Raw genomic sequence first — 18,911 nt, 5'->3', positions numbered from 1 at the left:
AGCTTTTTGGACTCTTTTGAAGACTTCGTCAAGTAATAGGATTAGTTTATTTAAAGATACATAAGATTATGGGCATCAGGCCAATTAAAGGCTATAGCTATACCAACTCTAACCTTCATGAAGAACCTTAGAAGGTTCGAGGTTTGAAGGTGTGAGGTTTGAAGGTTTGAAGAACCTTAGAAAGGTAGAATGTTTGGACGTGTACATCATGAGGATAACTCTGATCTGTCTGATTTGGCTTAGTAACGGCTAGTCTCGTCAACATTAAGGTCGAGTTTGTTCACATATTAGTTTTGAAATTTAAAGTGTCTTACTCGCACCTTTTGCAGGTGTAGGCACCCCCAGGTCCCGCAGACACCTGATATCTGCAGATTTGTTTTCCCAACGATGCCTTGAGCTGGAATACTTTCATAGCCTATAAGAGTTCTCGTTTGGTAAACGCTTTGAGAAGAACAATTTTAGCGCTAAAATCAAATGCAATTGACAATGTTTGGTGTGTTTAACCCTAGAGGAGTTAGGATCTGTCCAAACTATATCAATCAGAGGTCATTTGGGGAAGTCTTGCATCTTACTGTGATCCCCGCAACAAGCGTGGATCGTTGGAGAATCGCTGTGCCCCTGTACAAATTGTAGTTGGTAGTAACGTAACGCCGTAACGTTTTCATGGTAACCACGGTAACCCTTTCAATGCCTTCTAAGATCCCAGCGCTAACAATGCAGTGCAATTTTCGATGAGTACTGTGGTTTTATCATTGGAAGTTATTTTTTATGTTTTTTTTCCACGAGCGATTTAAGAGTGTTTTTTACAGTTTTTCTTGGGTATCAGTTGCCACGCGGTCCTCAACAGTTTTCAACCGGTATTTTTAAGTGATTTTTAAAATAAATTTCATTCACCGAGTTGGTGACATAGTGGAAACGATGCCAAATCCAGAAACAACTGCGAATAATATATTCTGCCCTATTTGATTTAGGTTTTTTGGTACGGATTTTCACGAGTTACGAGTTACAGGTTGTTTTCATCTGAATTTATATTGCATTATAAACACTAAAAAAAGGCATCATTCCTGAGTGTCTGGAGACGTAGAATTTCGTAGAGCCAAGTTCCAATGGTCAAGATGCCATCAAACAATAGGCAAAATATGTAACTTCGCCATAAACTTCAGGAAACAAACCTTTTTTCCTAGAAAGAAAGGAAGGCTCGGTTAAATCATAGGTAACCATCGTCAGTTCAAATCACACCAGCCAAGTCCGATTGGCTTCCACCATCATCTTAATCATTGTACTTCACCGAATATTTCGGGTTTGCGATTGCAGAATTATTACCGTCCATGTTTCGACTTTTTACGGAACGAAATGATTTTTAGTAATGCTAATTATTATTTTTTATCAGGTCGTTTGTGCTACAGCAAATCCATCAATCCTGCGTGAATATGGCTTTTTTTTAGCTGTGTTTACCCGTAAACTGGACATCTGTTCCTGGATTGGTTCCAACAGGGGGCATAAACTGACGTAAGATTGTTAAGATCAGCTTAAGTGTAATTTGAAGTTTTCATGTTAAAAAGATACGTTGCATATGGGCGTCACAGTCCAGGTGGGAGTTGAAAGCAAACAGGATGTGTCGTATATTTTTATATATATTGGACTAAGAAACGAACGATGTCCCTAAGGCTCAAGGTCTGTTAAAACAAATAACTACAACAGCAGCTATATATGATTTGAATTGTGCTTTACCAAACAGTTTTTAATTAACTAAATTAATTTAAATTAATTAATTAATTAAAGGATTAAAGTAAAATTAACACAGTCAGCTATTGAAAAAAAAACTCTTTTCCAATATTTTGGAGTTTGCCTAAATATTGTAGTTCTGTTGCGTAGCCCTGCAACCGGGCCGATTAGCTAGTCAAACCAAATCTAGCGAAGATACAGACAATAACGTTGTCACATCTTCTAAAGTGTTCTGAAATTGAGGCCTCTTTTGAGAGTTAACCAGAACTTGCATGGGTATCTTGAATGTCCTTTTAGTTTAGCATTAGTGCGTTGAAGTTTAAACATTCAGTGTGCCAAACTCCCCCAAGAATTTAGGAGGGATCAATCCTGCATTCCAATAAAGTTCCCAAGCAGTTCTCAATGCTGGGAAAAACACCGAAGTATTCCTATTTTAATAGCCTGCACTGAACCGCATCGACAAGCAACGGAAACTAAGCGGTACATAAACCAAATTAAAATAAATCAATCAACCGATTAGCTATCCCTTAAAAACGGACCCAATTTCTCGGTGCGTTAGCGTAGCTAATTCGTCCCACATGTGTTATTTTAGGACAAGCGCGGTTTTGACCGAAAGCAACCGAACCCGCCCCAGGGGGTCCTGTTCCCACCAAACTTCGGTGCGCAAAGGATCCCGATGCACAATCCGGTCCTGTTTGCTGGTGTGAAACCCACACGTGCAGCACAGTGCAACGAACGATTTACTGCCGGGCGGGCCATCTGGAAGCCATCGTACACTTGGCCCGCACGGTTCTTGGTGACGGACCAAATCAGAACTGGTTGATTGTTGGCGTAGCGCGTCGTTCACTTTCCCACCGACGGCGATGTGATGTGAAGTGGAAAAACTGTCAAATCTGTGTTTTTCTTTCCCACCGACTCGCTCGCTGTGTGCGGCTCAAAGTGAGGGGGAAAAAACAGCGTAAAGTGTGCTTCAGGTACCGAGACGTACAGAAACACTCCGCGGAAGTTTTCTTTTCCAGTGCAGGTTGTCCGGATTTTACTCCTCCCCGTCACGTCGGCTAATGAAAATATTGTGTAAACACTTTTGAGCGATAAACAACATTATCGTTCGTCACACTGGTCCTTACGACGGAACGGTTCCGACGGCGAAGTTTTGTCCTTACACTCCCCCCCTCCCCCTTCAGCCCCTTCTTCAGAGCCGGTTTCGCACATTACAAAGATACGCAAATATTGCGCTGCTTTGGCGAAAACTTCCCTGTCAGCGTTTTCCTCCCCCCCCAGCGCGGACCAGTGTGTCGGAAGAAGTTCTGTCACAGTGGGCGTTAATTAAGACGTGCGCAACATTGCTAGCAGCCGATTCAGCTAATTGACTGCTCAATGTATGGTGGAATTTTGATGGCGGGCAGGGAAAGTTTTAATTAACCGTACGCATCAATCTGCAGCTTAAATTTCCCCTGTTTAATTTTATTCATCATGGGCATTTTAAGTGAAACATTAAATCAATTGTAAATATCACAAATATGCAACACCATTCAGCATCGTAAATCATTCGCACGTTTGTTGTCTCCTTATAATGTCTAAAGGTGGAAAATAGCAAACTCCTAAATGAACTTTTAGAGATGAAAAAGTACACCACGGAACATAAAGAAACCCCCAAGAAATGTTAAATATTACACATTCAGAACGGTTCTGAGATCTTGCCGATTGTCACCGGGTTTAATAATCATCAATTGCAGCCCTCATTGCCGGAGGAGCTTTTTGAGTTTCAGTGAGAAAATGTAAGTCATCTCTAAATTCCTATTATTTAGAGATTATTATTTATTATTATTTTTTATTTGACTATTATTTAGATTCTATTAAACTGGAGTTAAATCTGTACCACAACATCCTCAACTAACATAGCCTTAGTATCAGAAAGCATTGCAAAACTGTGTGAATTGCACAGAATTCGTGGCATCCTCAGCGAAACCTCAAGAAAAGTGGGCAAACTCTTCTTCTTCTTGTCCACCTTCTGCTCCGCTTTCTTCTTCTTACTCTTCTTCTTCTCTTCCATCTGCACCTTCTTCTTCTTCTTTTTATTCTTCTGTGGTACTACAATCTCCAGAGATCTTGACCTGTGATTCCTTGAAAATAACCCACAAACAGTTTCAGAAGATCTTGAGAAATCTGGGCTGGAAACAATAATTAATTGCGGGCAATAGAAAACTCGGAGTGCAGGAGTTTGCATTGTCAATTTCAGCGAAATTTTTAAATGAACAATCTATTGCTCTTTACCAAGAAAAAAGTTTCTCGCCCGGAACGTATTCCATATTGCAAAATATCAACAAACAAAGCGCATTCCCTCCAGGGTTCGTGGGGGCTTTTTTTTTTCCTCCGACCCAACCAATATAATCGATTAATCAAACTTTGCTTTTTGTCGACTTCGAGAATGGTTTTCCACCGTACGGCACAACGACCGCATGCAGGGGAAAGAAATATGGACAAACGAGAAAAAGTAAATTCAATGCCAGCCGGGCTCTTAGCTCAGCAGTGAAATGGAATACCGGTCAGTCGCCGGAGGCGAAAGGCGAATTCTAGACGCAACCAAAGTAACGTTCATGCTATCGCGCTGTACGATTATTCGATACAGGTTGTTTGCTTTTCTCGAAATATTACCTTCAGGCTGAAATAGCTTGGAGTTTTTTTTTTTGGGGTGGAGAGGGATGCTGCACTTTACTGTGCTTTAATACCTTCGGAATAGCCAGACCCAGCAATAAAGCACTCGATTCATCCTTCACCAGCCGAAAGACCACTTGACCCTCTGTACGGCGCAGGGCGATAAGGAGGGATCCCACAAAATGGACGGTGCGGTGGCCGGGTGGGTGGGCAGTGAGCCGGAAAAGTGGTTACATAAATATCTACCTGTACTGATTAGCCATGCGCTCTTATTAAATTGTATCAGTTTGTCTAGCCTTCCAGGAGGTACGGGGCGCGAGGTACCGGGTTTACTTGTGGAAGGTATTCCAATTTCGATGTCATACACCCGCACTGCAGCGTGGCACGTACAGTAGGATGGGTGAAATTTCTGGTTAGCATAATGCTTCCCAGGCGAAGCTTTCTTCTGCCCCAGCACCGGTAAGGCGGTGTGGGGACTATCATTTGCATTGCAAATCAACCGCAGTGTGGATCGTCGTGGTACGGTGATGATAGCCCCATACCAAGTCCTTCGCCGCGCTGGAAAGGGACCGAGAGTGGCGCGCTGATGAAAATCGTATTCCGGACGGTGGAGAAGCTTGCGGAGAAACACCATTCCTCATCATCATAACCCAATCGACAGCGTTGTTAAGGATGATAAGCAAAACAGTTTATACGGGCGTAATAGGATAATTCTGTCATGCGGGTTGCATCGCTTTAGGGGTTTTATGTTCACAAATGCAGTTTTTTTAAGATTCTTTTTTTTACCAAGCAATATTCAAGATAAAACATCAGGTTACTAATTTTCATGTTGATTAAAAAAATCTCTTTCGAAAAAATAACAAAATGGCTGTCAAAACTTAACCTCACTGTTAAATATGTGCTGATAAGAAAATTCGTAGACGACGAACCTCCATTTTGGGTATTGGTGGTGCAGATAAGAGGAAAAAATGCCCACTATCATGATGCTTTGGCGGAAATATTGAACAAAGTAGATGAAAATGATGAAAAATTTGTGCTCACCCATGAAAATTAAGGAACGTAATGTGGGGGGCAAAAATAGGTTAACATCGAATAATAGCAAAACTACGCCATGGCAGCAGAATTATGCACAATTCGCATCAACGAGAACTAGAAACATCGAATGAAGCGAAGCACATTTTTTACCCCATTTTACATTTTCCTCTTAATATTTCCTTCCCTTCCTTCTTTTCCGTCTTCTCCATTACCTTCCCCTTCGTGAACCGTACGTTTTGGGGGAGGTTTGAAAAAATGAACGAGCAAAAGTGCATCAGCAAAAACACTGGGCAACTGAAAATGAAGTATGACCTTCGGGTGCGTTTCAATTTTTCTCGTTTTCTCATGTTGAGTGTGTTTGAAGCATTTTTTTTTTGGTAGAATTTTCTGTTTTAACCATGCAAACTCTTGTTCTTCTTTCGCTTTGATTCATATCTTTTTTTTTGTGTTGCAACAAAACCCTCGCAAATGTTGCCTCCCTTTCCTGCTGTTGTGTGCGAGGGGGAGGTTGAAAGTAAAAAAAAAAGAGGTTAGTTTAAATGAAAATGGGTCAAATGGGAGTTGGTGATGGCACTGGTGACACGACCATTGCACGAAAAATGTCACGATTCACCTTCTGTTCCGGCATGTCCCTCCCTGCAGCCTACGGCAATGTGGTTCTATTTTCATCTCGCCCCGGTCCGAAATTCATTTGCATTTATTCCATCAAAACTCCACCCTGTTCTGCAGTCGGACGGACACGTTGCACTAGAACATGCAGGTATGGGGGGGGGGCGTAGTTGAACAGGAAATGGGAATCTCGCTCGCTAACGATCACCGGGTTGGTTAGAAGGGGTGTTCCAGCGTACGGTGAGCCAGAAACTTTCACGTTCACGGGCACCAGCGACTGACGGTCTTTGGTGTTTCCCTCCGCAACGGTAACGGATACATCCCAGTCCCTCGTTTGGTGTAATCAAATTAAAAGGCAAATCAGCTCAAAGTCATTAATTTGTTTTTCTTCTTGCTTTGGCGTGAGAGTAGAAAGGATTGATTGTCTGGATGCATTTGTACAGTATGACGTGCCCTTCTCCCCGGCACGTGTGCGGTCGTTGTGTGTGTGTGTTTTTTTTTGTTAGCTCCAACCGTAAGAATGGTACGCTAACGTGTTTGGATGTGTTTAAGAAGACATAATTCACTTTCCGGTTTCCTTCTGACCCCCGTTTCTGCAAACCACACACACCAGTTGCGTCCGTGCGCACGTTCTCCAAGGAAAGCCTCGACGAACGGCAGCCAGGCCCATAATTCTCGTGGAAAAGTTGGTGTAACTTTCCCTGGCCTTTTTCTCCCACTGGTAAAAGCGATGTTTTAGACGGGGCTACTGGAGACCCGTCGGCAAACGTTCCAAACAAAGTCTTCCGGCCAGTTGGCCCGGTTGTGCGATAATAAAATGTGACAGGTCGGGGCCACACCGGGAGTTGACAGTTTTGAAGCGGCAGAGTGTCCGTTTGACGACCATAAGCGACCGGCAGTTAGAGGCCGACTAGGGTACGGAATCGTACTCCGTTGCCGGGCTACTGATTCTGGCAGGATAGTTGGTCCGATAGTGCAGGAAGTTCGAGGTCCACGCAAAAACTAGACGAGTTCGGACGGGTGCTCCCAGCGGTATGAGTACGATGTGTGAGAAGTGTGCAAAAGTTCTCGGTGATTTGAATTATTGCACTGCGCAGAGAACTGACAAGCCGAAGTCAGTTGTCCCAGACGCCAAATGATGTCCGTAGATTAAGAGCGAAACAAAAAGCAATCGAAAGATAAGTGGACTATTTACTCGGATAATGTAAGTTATAAAAAGGTGATTAAAAAAAATACTTTGACGGGTTTAAATTATGAACGTAAAGGGCCAATAGGCAACTTAACTGCAGTGGCTATTTTGTTCAAATATGGTTGTTTTGTAATTATTTGTACGAATTGATACAGATAAGGGAAAAGGGTTGAAAACACCCAAAAGTATGCAATTTTTCCTATCAACATTTTTTTCTTGAAATGTGGCAGTATTAATGAGAACTTATTCAATATTGCAATGCTTTCAGCGTGCTCCCTTCGTACCAAACATCAATAAAGCCTTTACCCTATTGAAGTAAACTTATTGAAGTTTAGAATATAGTCATACAGACCAATGATTTCCAAACGGCATTTAATGGACCTCCTCTATTCGTTTAAATCGAACGAAAAATGGTCCTTCGAGCATTCCGGGAGTCTAATTAAAAGTTTGTCTTTTGGGGGAGTGCCATTAGGCCATTTAAATTGTACTTGATTCTGTCCAATTAATTCAAAACCCAAAATAGAGTCCTCAAGAGATTATTAATAACTTGTTTCTCTCTTCCTGCTCAGCGATCAATGCGTCTAGTGTTGCATCACTTGCTTATAATATTATATAATATTTATTTTTATATTCACTTAACACCATATAATAACCGAGTATACCCGGAATAAGCCAATTCCCAAGGAGGAAATGCCATGCAAAATTTGAAGTATATGTAAAAACTCAACACTATATTGATAATACGGCAAATGCCGTCATTATGGAGTAAATAAATAAATAAATAAATAAATAAATAAATGAATAGAACCACAAAATACAAAAATATTATTAACACACAATCTGTTTTATAAAGAAGGTTTTTTTAAATAACCGGGGGTTAACCATTACACACAAACGCCCAAGTGCATGTGATCTCGGTTACATAAATACAGGCGTCAAATTTATTTGCAGCATATTTTAGTACGTATGCTCAATAAGCAATTGTTTAAACGAAAAGCTTGTAATACTAAATTGTTATAATAAAATATAATAATCATTTTAATATTTTTAATAAAAACAGAAAATAATTAATCAAATGTTAACCGGTTTACGTGCATTTCATGACAATTTGTACGCCTGCAAGTATGCAATCAATATTAACAATGAATATTAAAAGAAAAATCACAAAGATTTAACGAAATCTAGCAAAACAGAACGGAATTTAACATGCAAGAGTCTCTTTTAAGAGTAAGCAGAGTATAGCAATAACGTTATCCGACGCTAAGTGTAATGTGCATTAAAGCTGGTGGGCTTTTACTTCCATCTTGTCCGACCTGTTTCTTCCACTGCAATGCAACCTTGAATTGCAATTTTTCACTCTTGCAAACCGTCACCCACATTGAACGCTAAAAGGAAATGGCTGACGTATACTAAATAAATTAAAAGATACCGACCATACAATATTCCTGGCCGACCTCTTTGCGTTACGGATTAATTTCGTTGGAGATAATTCAATACAATGGCACTTAGCATTATTCTGCTTTACCATTTGCTCGTACCATGCCGGTCCACTGCCCGTTGCCAAGGCACAATTAAACGCATCAACTAAAGAGAAAAGCATTGCTCAACATACGAATAGCGCTCGGTAACTGTTGGTTTGGCGATGTTTTTTTTCCTGGTAGCCCTGGATGGGATGCTGATCAAATGTCATCGGGTTAAAAATGTTGATGGCAACACTCGCTGCACGAATGTTTCTTTATGGTGCGAGAAAAAAAAGGAAGCTAACAGAAGAAGGTGAGGTGGGTACCACTCCTCACACGGGGTGGATCATTTCTCCCATTTTGTTTTTCTTGTTCGTACGGTGCAGGTCAATTATTTGTGCATCGGGGTATGCACTGGTCGCGTACGACGTGCTGACACACTGCTGGGACGTGCCGTGTCGAGCTGGGATAATGGAGCGATATGGAGCGATCCTCCCGGTGGGACCACATTGTTGGATGGATAGTACGATCTTAATTTACGAAAACATCCCCCCTAGAACCGCACCCAGGGCCAGTGACGTTGGTGCAGCACTGTCGCTCGCTGCCAATGTGGAGCACTCGGCGCACGGCAGTGACGCTTTTTTATCACGATTCACGCGCTAAAGGTTAGGGCGGCGTTATTCCACCCGCAGCGCGAACAGCCCACCCAGCCTGGGTAATGAAATTTATCACCGAAACGAAATGCAAACCGTGCAATCCGTGTGGCGGAATGCAATTTTCAGTTCCTTTTCCTTGCCCCTTTTTTTGTGTTGCCCATCGCAACTTCATTTTAATGTCCCTTTTTCGGAGTGTCTCCGGACTCCCGTGGCCGAAATGGGGCAACCAAACGTACGTGATTGATTTTTCTTTCGCTTCCATGTGTGCGTGCCGGAGTGTGTGCGGGGGGATGTGTTTTTTTTGTGCTTCTCTCGGATGCGTCCGCAGGCAATATGCAGCGCTTTGTATGCCCTTCACATACAATTAATCTCGTTATCGTTGGATCCTATGTTACCGGCCCTAAATAAAAAACACACACCTCATCTCCATGCCGATTCACTTGCGTAACGACACGACACACCATTTCCCTGTCTGTTTGCTCCTGTTTTTCCCAATCCTCCCACTCGGGAGTTCCAACCCCCAACCCACCCCTATCCAAATTAGGAAAGGTCAACCGAATAGTTTTGAACCACTGAGAGAAAGAATTTCTTGGTATTCCTTCTCTCTATCTCTTTATCTCCCTTTCTCTGTCTCTCTCTCGCTCTCTCTATCTCAAGCGGGAAAGCTCACGTGCTGGTTTTCGGCGTTAATTTATGGTCGGGTCTCTGACGGGTTCCTGTAACGATGTTTAATTTATGTGCTGCCACTTCCCACTTTATCGTCGTGTTCTTTCGCGGCGTTCACGTGAACAGTAATGCATGCAAGTAACCTTTACCGGTTCATTGAATGCTGTGCAGTTTTGTCGCACCCAAATCGATAAGCCATTGCCTAACGGAGAAGGTTTATTTTCATTTAAGTGAAGATATCACGACCAGAGTAAAGGGAAAATAATGAAAGAGCATTAAGAACACTCGAATTCGAGCTGAATAGCTGCGAACCCTAGATGTACACCGAAGAAATTCGAATACCTAAGCAACTGGAGATGAAAATCTTCCATATTTTACGCTTTATACGTTCTAAGAAAGAGAAACAGACAATCAAAACGATATCTAAGTTCTGAATTCCAAAGTCAGGAGTTCTAGTGGTAAAATTAAAGTTGGAGCCATTTTGCAACTCTTCCCAAGTTGAGCTGGAACATGTTAAGGTATCTCTAAAATTTGTCCAACTTTTGGAAATTTTGCAACTTTTGCAAGCTAATATCACTTCTGGCGAATGCTTTCTCGACTGTCACACTGTATGCTTTGCAAGTGTTGTGTGTATTCCAGAATTCCAGTGCAACCTCCTCAAATTCCAATACAAGTCGTAAAGGCTTCGGAAATGGCGCTTGCTTTGAGCAACTTGAACTCAAACACATAGAAACAAAATTCCTTTGCTCATGTCCGAAAAAAAACCTACAAACAGCAGAGCCGAGGTTTAATAAAACGCCGCAGTAAAGAACGGCCCACCAACTCCTGCCAACTTCGCCCAGTTTGCCAACTCCGTTTGTTTGTTTTGTGTCGCATATTCTGAAGGCTCGAACAACGGTACCAGCTGAGTCCAGCGGATTCGGTTGAGGGTTTCATCCCCGGAAACATTCCCGAGTTTTCATAACTTCCGGCCGACAGCGCTGAGACAATGTTTGATCTGTCCAGTGCCATACGGGAGACAAATCCTTGGAAGTGGAGTGTTTTATGCATAGTTTTATAGCAGGAAATATGTTGAAATTTTGAAACCGTATAGTGCATCATGTGAGGATATATTGAAGAGATCATTAAATTCGTCCAATTCTCAAGCGAATTCTTGAAGTGCTCGTAGCGTCCTAATGCTTTATTGAGAGTAATTAAGCGATTGAGGCTAGAGACCCAACGTTTTATAATTCTTGAATAGCTGTTTAAAGTTTAAATGAAGTAATCTACTACAAACAATTAGCTCACTGGAATTATAGCACAAACTGAAATGGGATGAAAATGCGTTGACAGCCGCAATTCAGCGGCACTCAGTGCTATGATATATGTTCCCCACGGTGTGCCTATGAGTGACTAGAACGAAACAAACCTAACCACTCATAAACGAACAAAACACTTTAAACAGCTTATTCCTGCACGTGCAGCACCGGGAGATGCACTTTACTCGCAATGGGCGCCAACCTTGCGCCGAGGGCAATCAACGAGAGTGAACTTTTCCACCGACGCAACATAAAACAAAATGCACGAAGAACGAAAAGAGGAAATGAGATTGAACGAGTTCGGTTTCATCTTGAAAAACCCTCCACTTTCCGGCCATTCCAGGCACACCACACACACACACACATGCTGGCAAACGTTGATGGGTTGGGGGAGGGGGTTATGTTGCGGGCGAAAGGAAATGGGAAAGATTCATCGCGATGATTTCCATTATGCGGTGTGATCTGCAAGCGAGCAACTTTTACATCGTTCCCGCTCTTTTCCCCCCCCTTCCCCCTCCCTTCTCCCCCTCAACCTTTTCCCATATCCACTCGTAACCGGGTCGTAACTCGTGGCGAAAAGTGCCGACGACGGTGCGCATGTAATCGCGATTGTTTCGTTTTATTTATTTATGTATTTTTCACCTCTTGCCTTGGGCGGGTCGGGATGGTTGGAAATTTGGATGTTGTTGCTGCTGCCGCTGGCGCGGTGTGTTTGTTTCCCATCGTGCACCGTTTGGCGCGTCTCGTGCGCGATGGTAAACCCGCACGGTAGAAAAGGGTAACACAAACACGGCGCCTTTTCTTCCGCCTGCTGCACTTTTAGGCTAATTTTGTGTCTGTTTTCCCTACCCTTCCCCGAAGGTACTTCTATGCTCACCGTGTTTTGGGGTGAATATTTAAAATGCTTCGCGTTTTTAGCCGGTGGTAAATAATCACACACCCCGCTATGATCTATTTGTGCGAAAGCAACACAATTTTTAGCGCATGCAAAATTTTTATGTAACTTTCCTTAAAACAGTCATCTTTTTTTTGCGCTGCTTCCTTGTGTTTCATCTCCGTCCCAAGCGTGCATGCGCGCCGCTCGCGAGTGTGGCTTTAATCCGCACGAAACGATCAATGCACGATCGATTAGTGGGATGCGAACCATGTGAAAGTGGGACGAGAGCAGCCGCCATCGGCGGTACAACGGTAGCCGTGTCCACCTTTCTGGGCGTCCGGATGGGTACGGTGCGATTTGCTCACGGTGCGCCATTTACCGTGTCATTGCATCGGTAGCCATAAATGGAAGAAGAAGCAGAAGCATCGTAAATCGGTTTGATCTTTACTGCTTTGCAGGGGTTTTCGTCTTCCCTTTGCATCAACAGTAAAGTTTTTAGTTAATTAATTTACCATTCTGTTTATTTATGGCTATATGCTCTGTTTTACGATGTAAATATTGCTACCATTCAGTTTTACATTCGCTTAAAAATTAGTAATGAACACAACAATTATGTTTCATAAACATATACTTGATAAACATAAACATACCTATTGTTAATAGGAAAAAATATGAAAAACAGATCAGAAATCTCGATAAAATGTTAGAATATCCAACATTAAGCAACTTTCTTGCTTAATTGAAGGGAAATGTACATCTTGTAAAAGCTTCAAATCTTTATACCATCCCACATGATCCAAAGCGTACGCAGAATTTGACACAATTTTGAGATTGAAAATCTTGGAATCTTTGGTATTCTTTACTCCGTCGATTAGCGTTTGTGATGAATATAACCAAAACACAGATTTTCTCTCAGAATTCGCTTGCTACACAGCCATTTTCCGAGTAACGTGGCACTCAAGTTACGCCAATTCGATATACGCGAATTTCAACATTTTGACAGTCCGTGAAATTTTGTATTTGCAATTGAATTATTTATGTGTCAAATTTCATATTTTCCTAAAAATACGTTACACATAAATATTATAAACATACATTTTTGGTAAAAGTATACTCCAATTGTCGAAATAAACGTAAAGACGGCATAATTAATGTGCTTCGCAACGTGAAACGAAGAAATCGATCGCTGAATACTAAATATAAACGATATTATAAGGGGAATTCGAGTTACGCGAATTTATCTGGTACGCATTATTCGCATATCTAGGGAAAAGACTGTACTTTAATTAATGTTTTTTTTAAAGCTCGATTAATATTCAAGTCTTTCAAAATATTTTACACTATTGGGCTTTTAATGATGGTACACGCTGGAAACCCTTTTTATAGCACTCATTAAAAAGTTCTGTAAAAACGCTAACTTCTTAAACGTTCTTCGATAATATTGTAGGACTTTTTTTAATAAGTGAGAGTTTGATAGCTAATAATGCATTGTGTATAAATTGAGATAACTTATGTTTAAAAAAAAAAAAAAAATAACTTATGTTTATTTACTTTTGAACTACTGAACATGCCAAAAAAGCGGTGGAAAACCCCTGCAAGATGATCCCTGTTATCCCCTTTCCCGCGCGAGTGGATAATAAAATGTTCCCCACGAAGTTTCTTGCGGGTTTTGCTTTTGTCTGCATTTCATCTGTCATTTCACTGACATTTTGCCCGTTGCAGTTTTGCGCCCGTATCCCGAGAAGGCAACGCATTTCCATTCCCCACCCTGCCGGGTTGACCATATTTTTTTATTGCGTTAACTTTAATTGTGAACAGTCGTTGTCTGCGCCTCATAACTCCTTTACCGGTTCGGTAAACGGCAAACGACTTCCTTGTCTTCTGCATTTTGCGCAGGATTTTTTTTTTATTCGGTTTGTCTTCCATTTTCAGCTGCTTTCAAACGTTGGGAATTGTCAGGAACCTCCCAAAAGGAGCGCTTCGTTCACCGGCCCTCGCACGGCACGACACGTCGCGATCATGATCTTTGTGGGCACAAAGTAAAAGTGCACCGTGACGGGTACACCCTCACACGGGCATCGGTACAGCACCGTCCCAGGGTGTGTAAGGGCGCAAAGCGGCGACCGGAGTAAGTGGGGCGGTGGCACAGGTTAACCTCCAACCTTTTCTGATCTTCATTACCCCTTTCCCTTTTTCGTGTTAAAGTTGTTTTTTTTCCTTTCGCGATCACGATTACGGTCCAGGGAAAGTAAAGTTGGTGGTTTGGTGTAAGCCTTGTTTTTTTTTTGGTCTCCCTTTACAACACCCCAAAAACCACCCCCTTTCTCCGCGGAAGGCAAATGATGACATTACCGGAAGGGGAATGATCAAGCGGGAAGATGTACGGATCAAACACAATCAAGTTTTTTACGAGCTTTCCCAGCGGTTCGCTTCTGGATGGTGATTTAAAATTAATACCGAGTGAAAGAAATGGAAGGCAGTGAGTGAGAGCGGGAGAGAAAGAGAGAGTGGTAGAGATGCATTTGTCAACGTAGGTGGTTGGTATCCAGCTTATCACAAACGGGGTGTGTGGGGGAGGGGGTGCGATGGGGTGGAGTGGAGGGAAGAAGCAGGGGGTTGGAAGTAAGGAATAATGTTTGCCATTGTGTTTGACTCTGATTTCCTCTGGTTTTCCATCCCGTGAGGGGGGGATGGCGGTGTTTGAGGATGAGTAAATAAACCGGTCTGGCGGGAAAAGCAGAAGCGAATGGAAAAAAACCACACGCGGAAAGGTCACACGACATCGCGTTGTTTAAATAGAAAAAAATAACCGGAAGGTAGCTGCGCGTCAGCGATAACCCGATGCGGGGGTGTAAAATAGCCACGGGGGTGTAGCGGAAGGGGGGTGGGGGAGGTTGGGTGTTTGAGGGAAAACAGTTGAAAGATCGGCCCCGCTGTTTGATCGCTGGCACCGAGCAAGTGAGTTTGGATGAAGACAGTGGAAAACCTACCCCATCTTTAACCAAACGGGGGTTAAAACTACCCCCTCCCCTTACCGCGTTTCTTGCGCGAAGAAGCTTTACGAATGGGGCGGAAAATGGGGAGGAAAAAAACAAAGCTCGTACCCCATTCACGCCGTTGTTTTGCGGAAGTTGGTTTTGTAAGATGGCACGAAATTGAACTGTACCAAGCGAAGGGGCGGGATGTTAAAGATGGGGTTGGAGGTAAAGAAAGATGTCCGCCAACCGGAAATGAGCACGCCAAGTAAAAGAGAAAAAAAAGAAGCAACAAAACTGGTGGACTAATTCAATCGCAATCGTCATGTGTTTGCGAACGCACACCATTACACAGCATCACATCATCAGCCATTGTTTGCTAAAGCAGACTATTACGCAGCCTCTCTCCCTCTCTTTCTCTTTCTCTCCCTCCCACTCTGTTCCACCCGAAAAAGCTGCCAAAAAGGCACTTGAATGATTGGTTTGTGTGGCAGTGCCGGAAGTGCCGATCGCACCACCATTCACTCGTTGTTTTTGGCTTGCCGCACGTTTTCACATACGAGAGACGAGTTTGTTTTTTTTTTGCTCAACGTCAGAACGAAAGTAAAAGTTAAGCTAATGAAGTACCGGAACAGAAAGGAAAGAAAGGGTACCCCCCTAAAAACAGCCTCCCAAAACCATTGCACCCCTTATTTGGGATGCTTGGCGCGAAATAAAAACAAAATAATAAAACAGATTGGCCAACAGACAAAGAAATCGAAGATATTGCATAGTTCATGTGAAAGCAATAAACCGGATCAGCTTTTGCCGGCCGGTTTAGTGAACAACGAAACCAAAATAAATACATCCAAAAAAAAACCACCCCGGGTGTGTCACTGGAGAACGCGAACGCAAACGAAAGGGAAAACAAAGGGCAGGATATTGCTTACTTTCTCGTAGGACACTTCTTCTTCGAAAAATGGCGTCATATGCCGACTGACGCAGCAGAATACCGCTAGTAGAAAGGAGCCAGCACATGAATGAGTGGAGGAAAAAAAAGGGAAAACAACAAGGCAGTTCGTTTTTTCAAAATTTGTCACCGTTGTTTTTTTTTTTTAATTTGCATTTTGAAAAACGAGAAGTACAAAAATTAACGTAGTGAGTAGTTAACAATACACTTAAACCTAGCGGGGAAATGGGGGGGGGGCGGACAAATATGTCCAAACAATAAGAAATGAAAACAAAACAAACAAAAAAATGGTCCTTAACGTGCTAAGAATTCGGCGGAGATTTGTTTACACACTCGGGTGGTGGTTGAATTAGTTTTGCTTTTTTTTTTGGGGGTGGTTGCATGGGGACGCGTGTTTCGAACTCCCCTCCGGCGTTGCTCCCCTGTGCCGCTCAAAGTTTTCTCACTGACTCCGCGCACTCGTTCGGCCGTTTCCGTTTCAATTCGCGCCGGGATTTCTTCACCTTGGAAGATTCCTAGCCCGGGAAAGTCGCTAGATGAACCAACAGCGCATTAGAAAGATGGAGCGATAAACGAGGGACGGTCGCTAAACAGTGCGGAAAATGGCTAGAGACTATATACAAAGGCGCTGCGCAAGGATCCGGAATCGAACTCGAACGTGGAAAACGGCATTTGAGCGGGTGCGAGATATAGAGAAAGGTCCTTTGAAGCGGTTCGCACAGATCGGGACATACCGAACGGGGAGGGCATTTTCAGTGTGATGGTTACGACTAGCTACGTGGTCCCGTGTGTTTTGCATGTGTGTATGTGTGAGTGTTTCGTTTGTATGCCGAGTGCAGCACAACGCACTTAGTACGGGCCGGACTTGCCCGGTGGGCCATACTGAGCAGCCGGTGCGGATGCGCCCGAACCGTGTCCGCCGAGATCGCCTCCATGGCCACCGTGTCCACCGTGTCCGCCGAGATCACCGCCCACCAGCGAACCGTGGCCGAGATCGCCGCCACCGAGTCCACCGCCGAGTCCACCGCCGAGATCGCCACCGAAACCTCCGGCGCTCGCGTATCCACCGGACGACACACCACCGGACGATTCCTTCTGCGTCTTGTACTTGATGAAGTACACCTCCGGCTTGCTGGGTTGGGTCGGGGCCGGCGTCGGGATGACGATGTCCTGCTGCTCGTCCGGTTTCTTCACCAACACGTACACGAGCGTCTTCTCCTCGTTCTGGGGCTGGATCGGGATCTGCGGTGCCTGGTACGACGGTGCGGACGGTGCCTTGATGAAGATGATCTTATAATGCTTCTGCGGCGCAGCCAGCTGGATCGGGCGCTGGACGCGCACCTCCTCCGGCTCTGGTGGCGGCACGTGCACGTAGATGTGCTTCTGGATGATGGCCTGCTGGGAGCCACCGCCGAAGGAACCACCGCCGAAGCTGCTGCCACCACCGAAGCTGCTCACACCACCGCCGAATCCACCGGCACCACTCGAACTGAACGACGATCCTGGTTAAGATGGGGTTTCAATATGAACGAAGGGAAAACAAAAGGGAGTTGAATAAAATATGCAACAAAGTGATACAGGGGAGACAAGGGTTACACAAAGTCGTGCAATAAAACGCATCCTTTAAGCGCTTGATTCTTAGTAAGGATGTGCGTCTAGTATAACTCAACCGCCTTAACTACATCTTAAAAATGGCTAATTTATCATTGCGTTCCTAAGAACGTTTAAAACTACCAAACAGTTCACCAAAATGCAATTTCTTGACTATTTTCCGGGTTCGTCGCTTAATGTCCACCTCGGAAGTCTTTCGTTTTTTTCGCACGATTTATGCACAGAAAAATTTCCAAAATTCGTAGAAGCGATGGTTTTGATGCAGGGATGTTTGATTGATGGGAGAGTGTTGACTGGTTGGGCCATGCGAGCAAGGCATCGGTGGAGTACGTGACGTGCGTATGACGGTGTGATGATGTTAACACCCACAAAATAGCTGCCCACAGCGGTAAGGATATTTGCACTCTATTTTTCCGAAACGTGTTACAGTCCTACAAGCCTTTTTTTACGTTGCGGAGGGCACTCAGAATCAACACACTGTTCATACACGCACACGCACCACACGAGCTCTCGGGCACTCCGGTCGCACTGGTCCCATCACTCAAGCACTGTGTTCTAGCCACCGTTCTAGCGTTCTGTGCACCGCACAAGGGAAACATTTAGGAGAATTGCACTGAAACACACACCTCCGAATCCACCAGCACTGCCACCGAAGCTAGCGCCGGCACCGGATGAGAAGCCACCGCTGTATCCGCCACCGCCGCCGGATGTGAAGGAACCGCCACCGGACGAGTAACCGCCACCACCACCACCGTGCGAGCCGCCAGTTGATGGACGATTGTATGAGTATCCTGCTTCCGGTCGAGCGGAAGCCAGTACCAAACAACAGCTCAACAGCACAAACGTCTTCATTTTTGTCGCTGCTAGAATTCTAGTTGTGCGTTGTCTCTACGACGCTTTACGATCGTTCGTTTGCTCGTTACGGTTTTCGCTAGGATGCGAATCCTGTTTGCGGCGTTTGCGGTTGGGTGTAGTTGCGGCGTCTACTATTACTAAGCTGCGTACGGCCAAGCGTCACAACAAAAGCTGCACCACCGACGGTTTTGCTGCTGCTGACGGTGCTTCTTAGTTTGATCGATGCAAATGCTTCACTGATGATCCGTTTGCTGCGGTACATGCAATTTATACCCTTTTTAATGCACGGTACCATACAGACGCACGCCCCGAGACCGGTGGTAGGCAACGTTCATCAGCAACAAGACAAGA

At 43.9% G+C, this 18,911-nt stretch overlaps 2 protein-coding genes across 2 annotated transcripts in view; both read right to left on the bottom strand.

Moving 5' to 3' along the window:
• Positions 1-18,911, bottom strand: part of LOC128719131 (RYamide receptor) — a 71,872-nt gene that overhangs the window by 6,539 nt on the left and 46,422 nt on the right. The gene's annotated exons all lie outside the window — the stretch shown is intronic.
• Positions 16,944-18,557, bottom strand: LOC128719142 (keratin, type II cytoskeletal 3). Its single transcript, XM_053812768.1, has 2 exons — positions 18,332-18,557; positions 16,944-17,596 (listed from the first exon to the last, which is right to left on the bottom strand). The coding sequence occupies exons 1-2, from the start codon at positions 18,555-18,557 to the stop codon at positions 16,944-16,946; spliced, it is 879 nt and encodes a 292-aa protein (XP_053668743.1).

The sequence above is a fragment of the Anopheles marshallii genome, chromosome X, assembly GCF_943734725.1.
Source record: "Anopheles marshallii chromosome X, idAnoMarsDA_429_01, whole genome shotgun sequence".
Taxonomy (NCBI): domain Eukaryota; kingdom Metazoa; phylum Arthropoda; class Insecta; order Diptera; family Culicidae; genus Anopheles; species Anopheles marshallii.
Note: the sequence above shows the minus strand (reverse complement) of the source record. Positions and strands in the feature narration are given on the sequence as shown.

Bases quoted from the DNA above. Each gene is read 5' to 3' on its own strand.
- LOC128719142 (XM_053812768.1), bottom strand. From the start codon at position 18,557: ATGAAGACGTTTGTGCTGTTGAGCTGTTGTTTGGTACTGGCTTCCGCT. The intron at 17,597-18,331 runs GTGTGTGTTTCA...CATCTTAACCAG, and splicing joins CAGTGCTGGTGGATTCGGAG to GATCGTCGTTCAGTTCGAGT.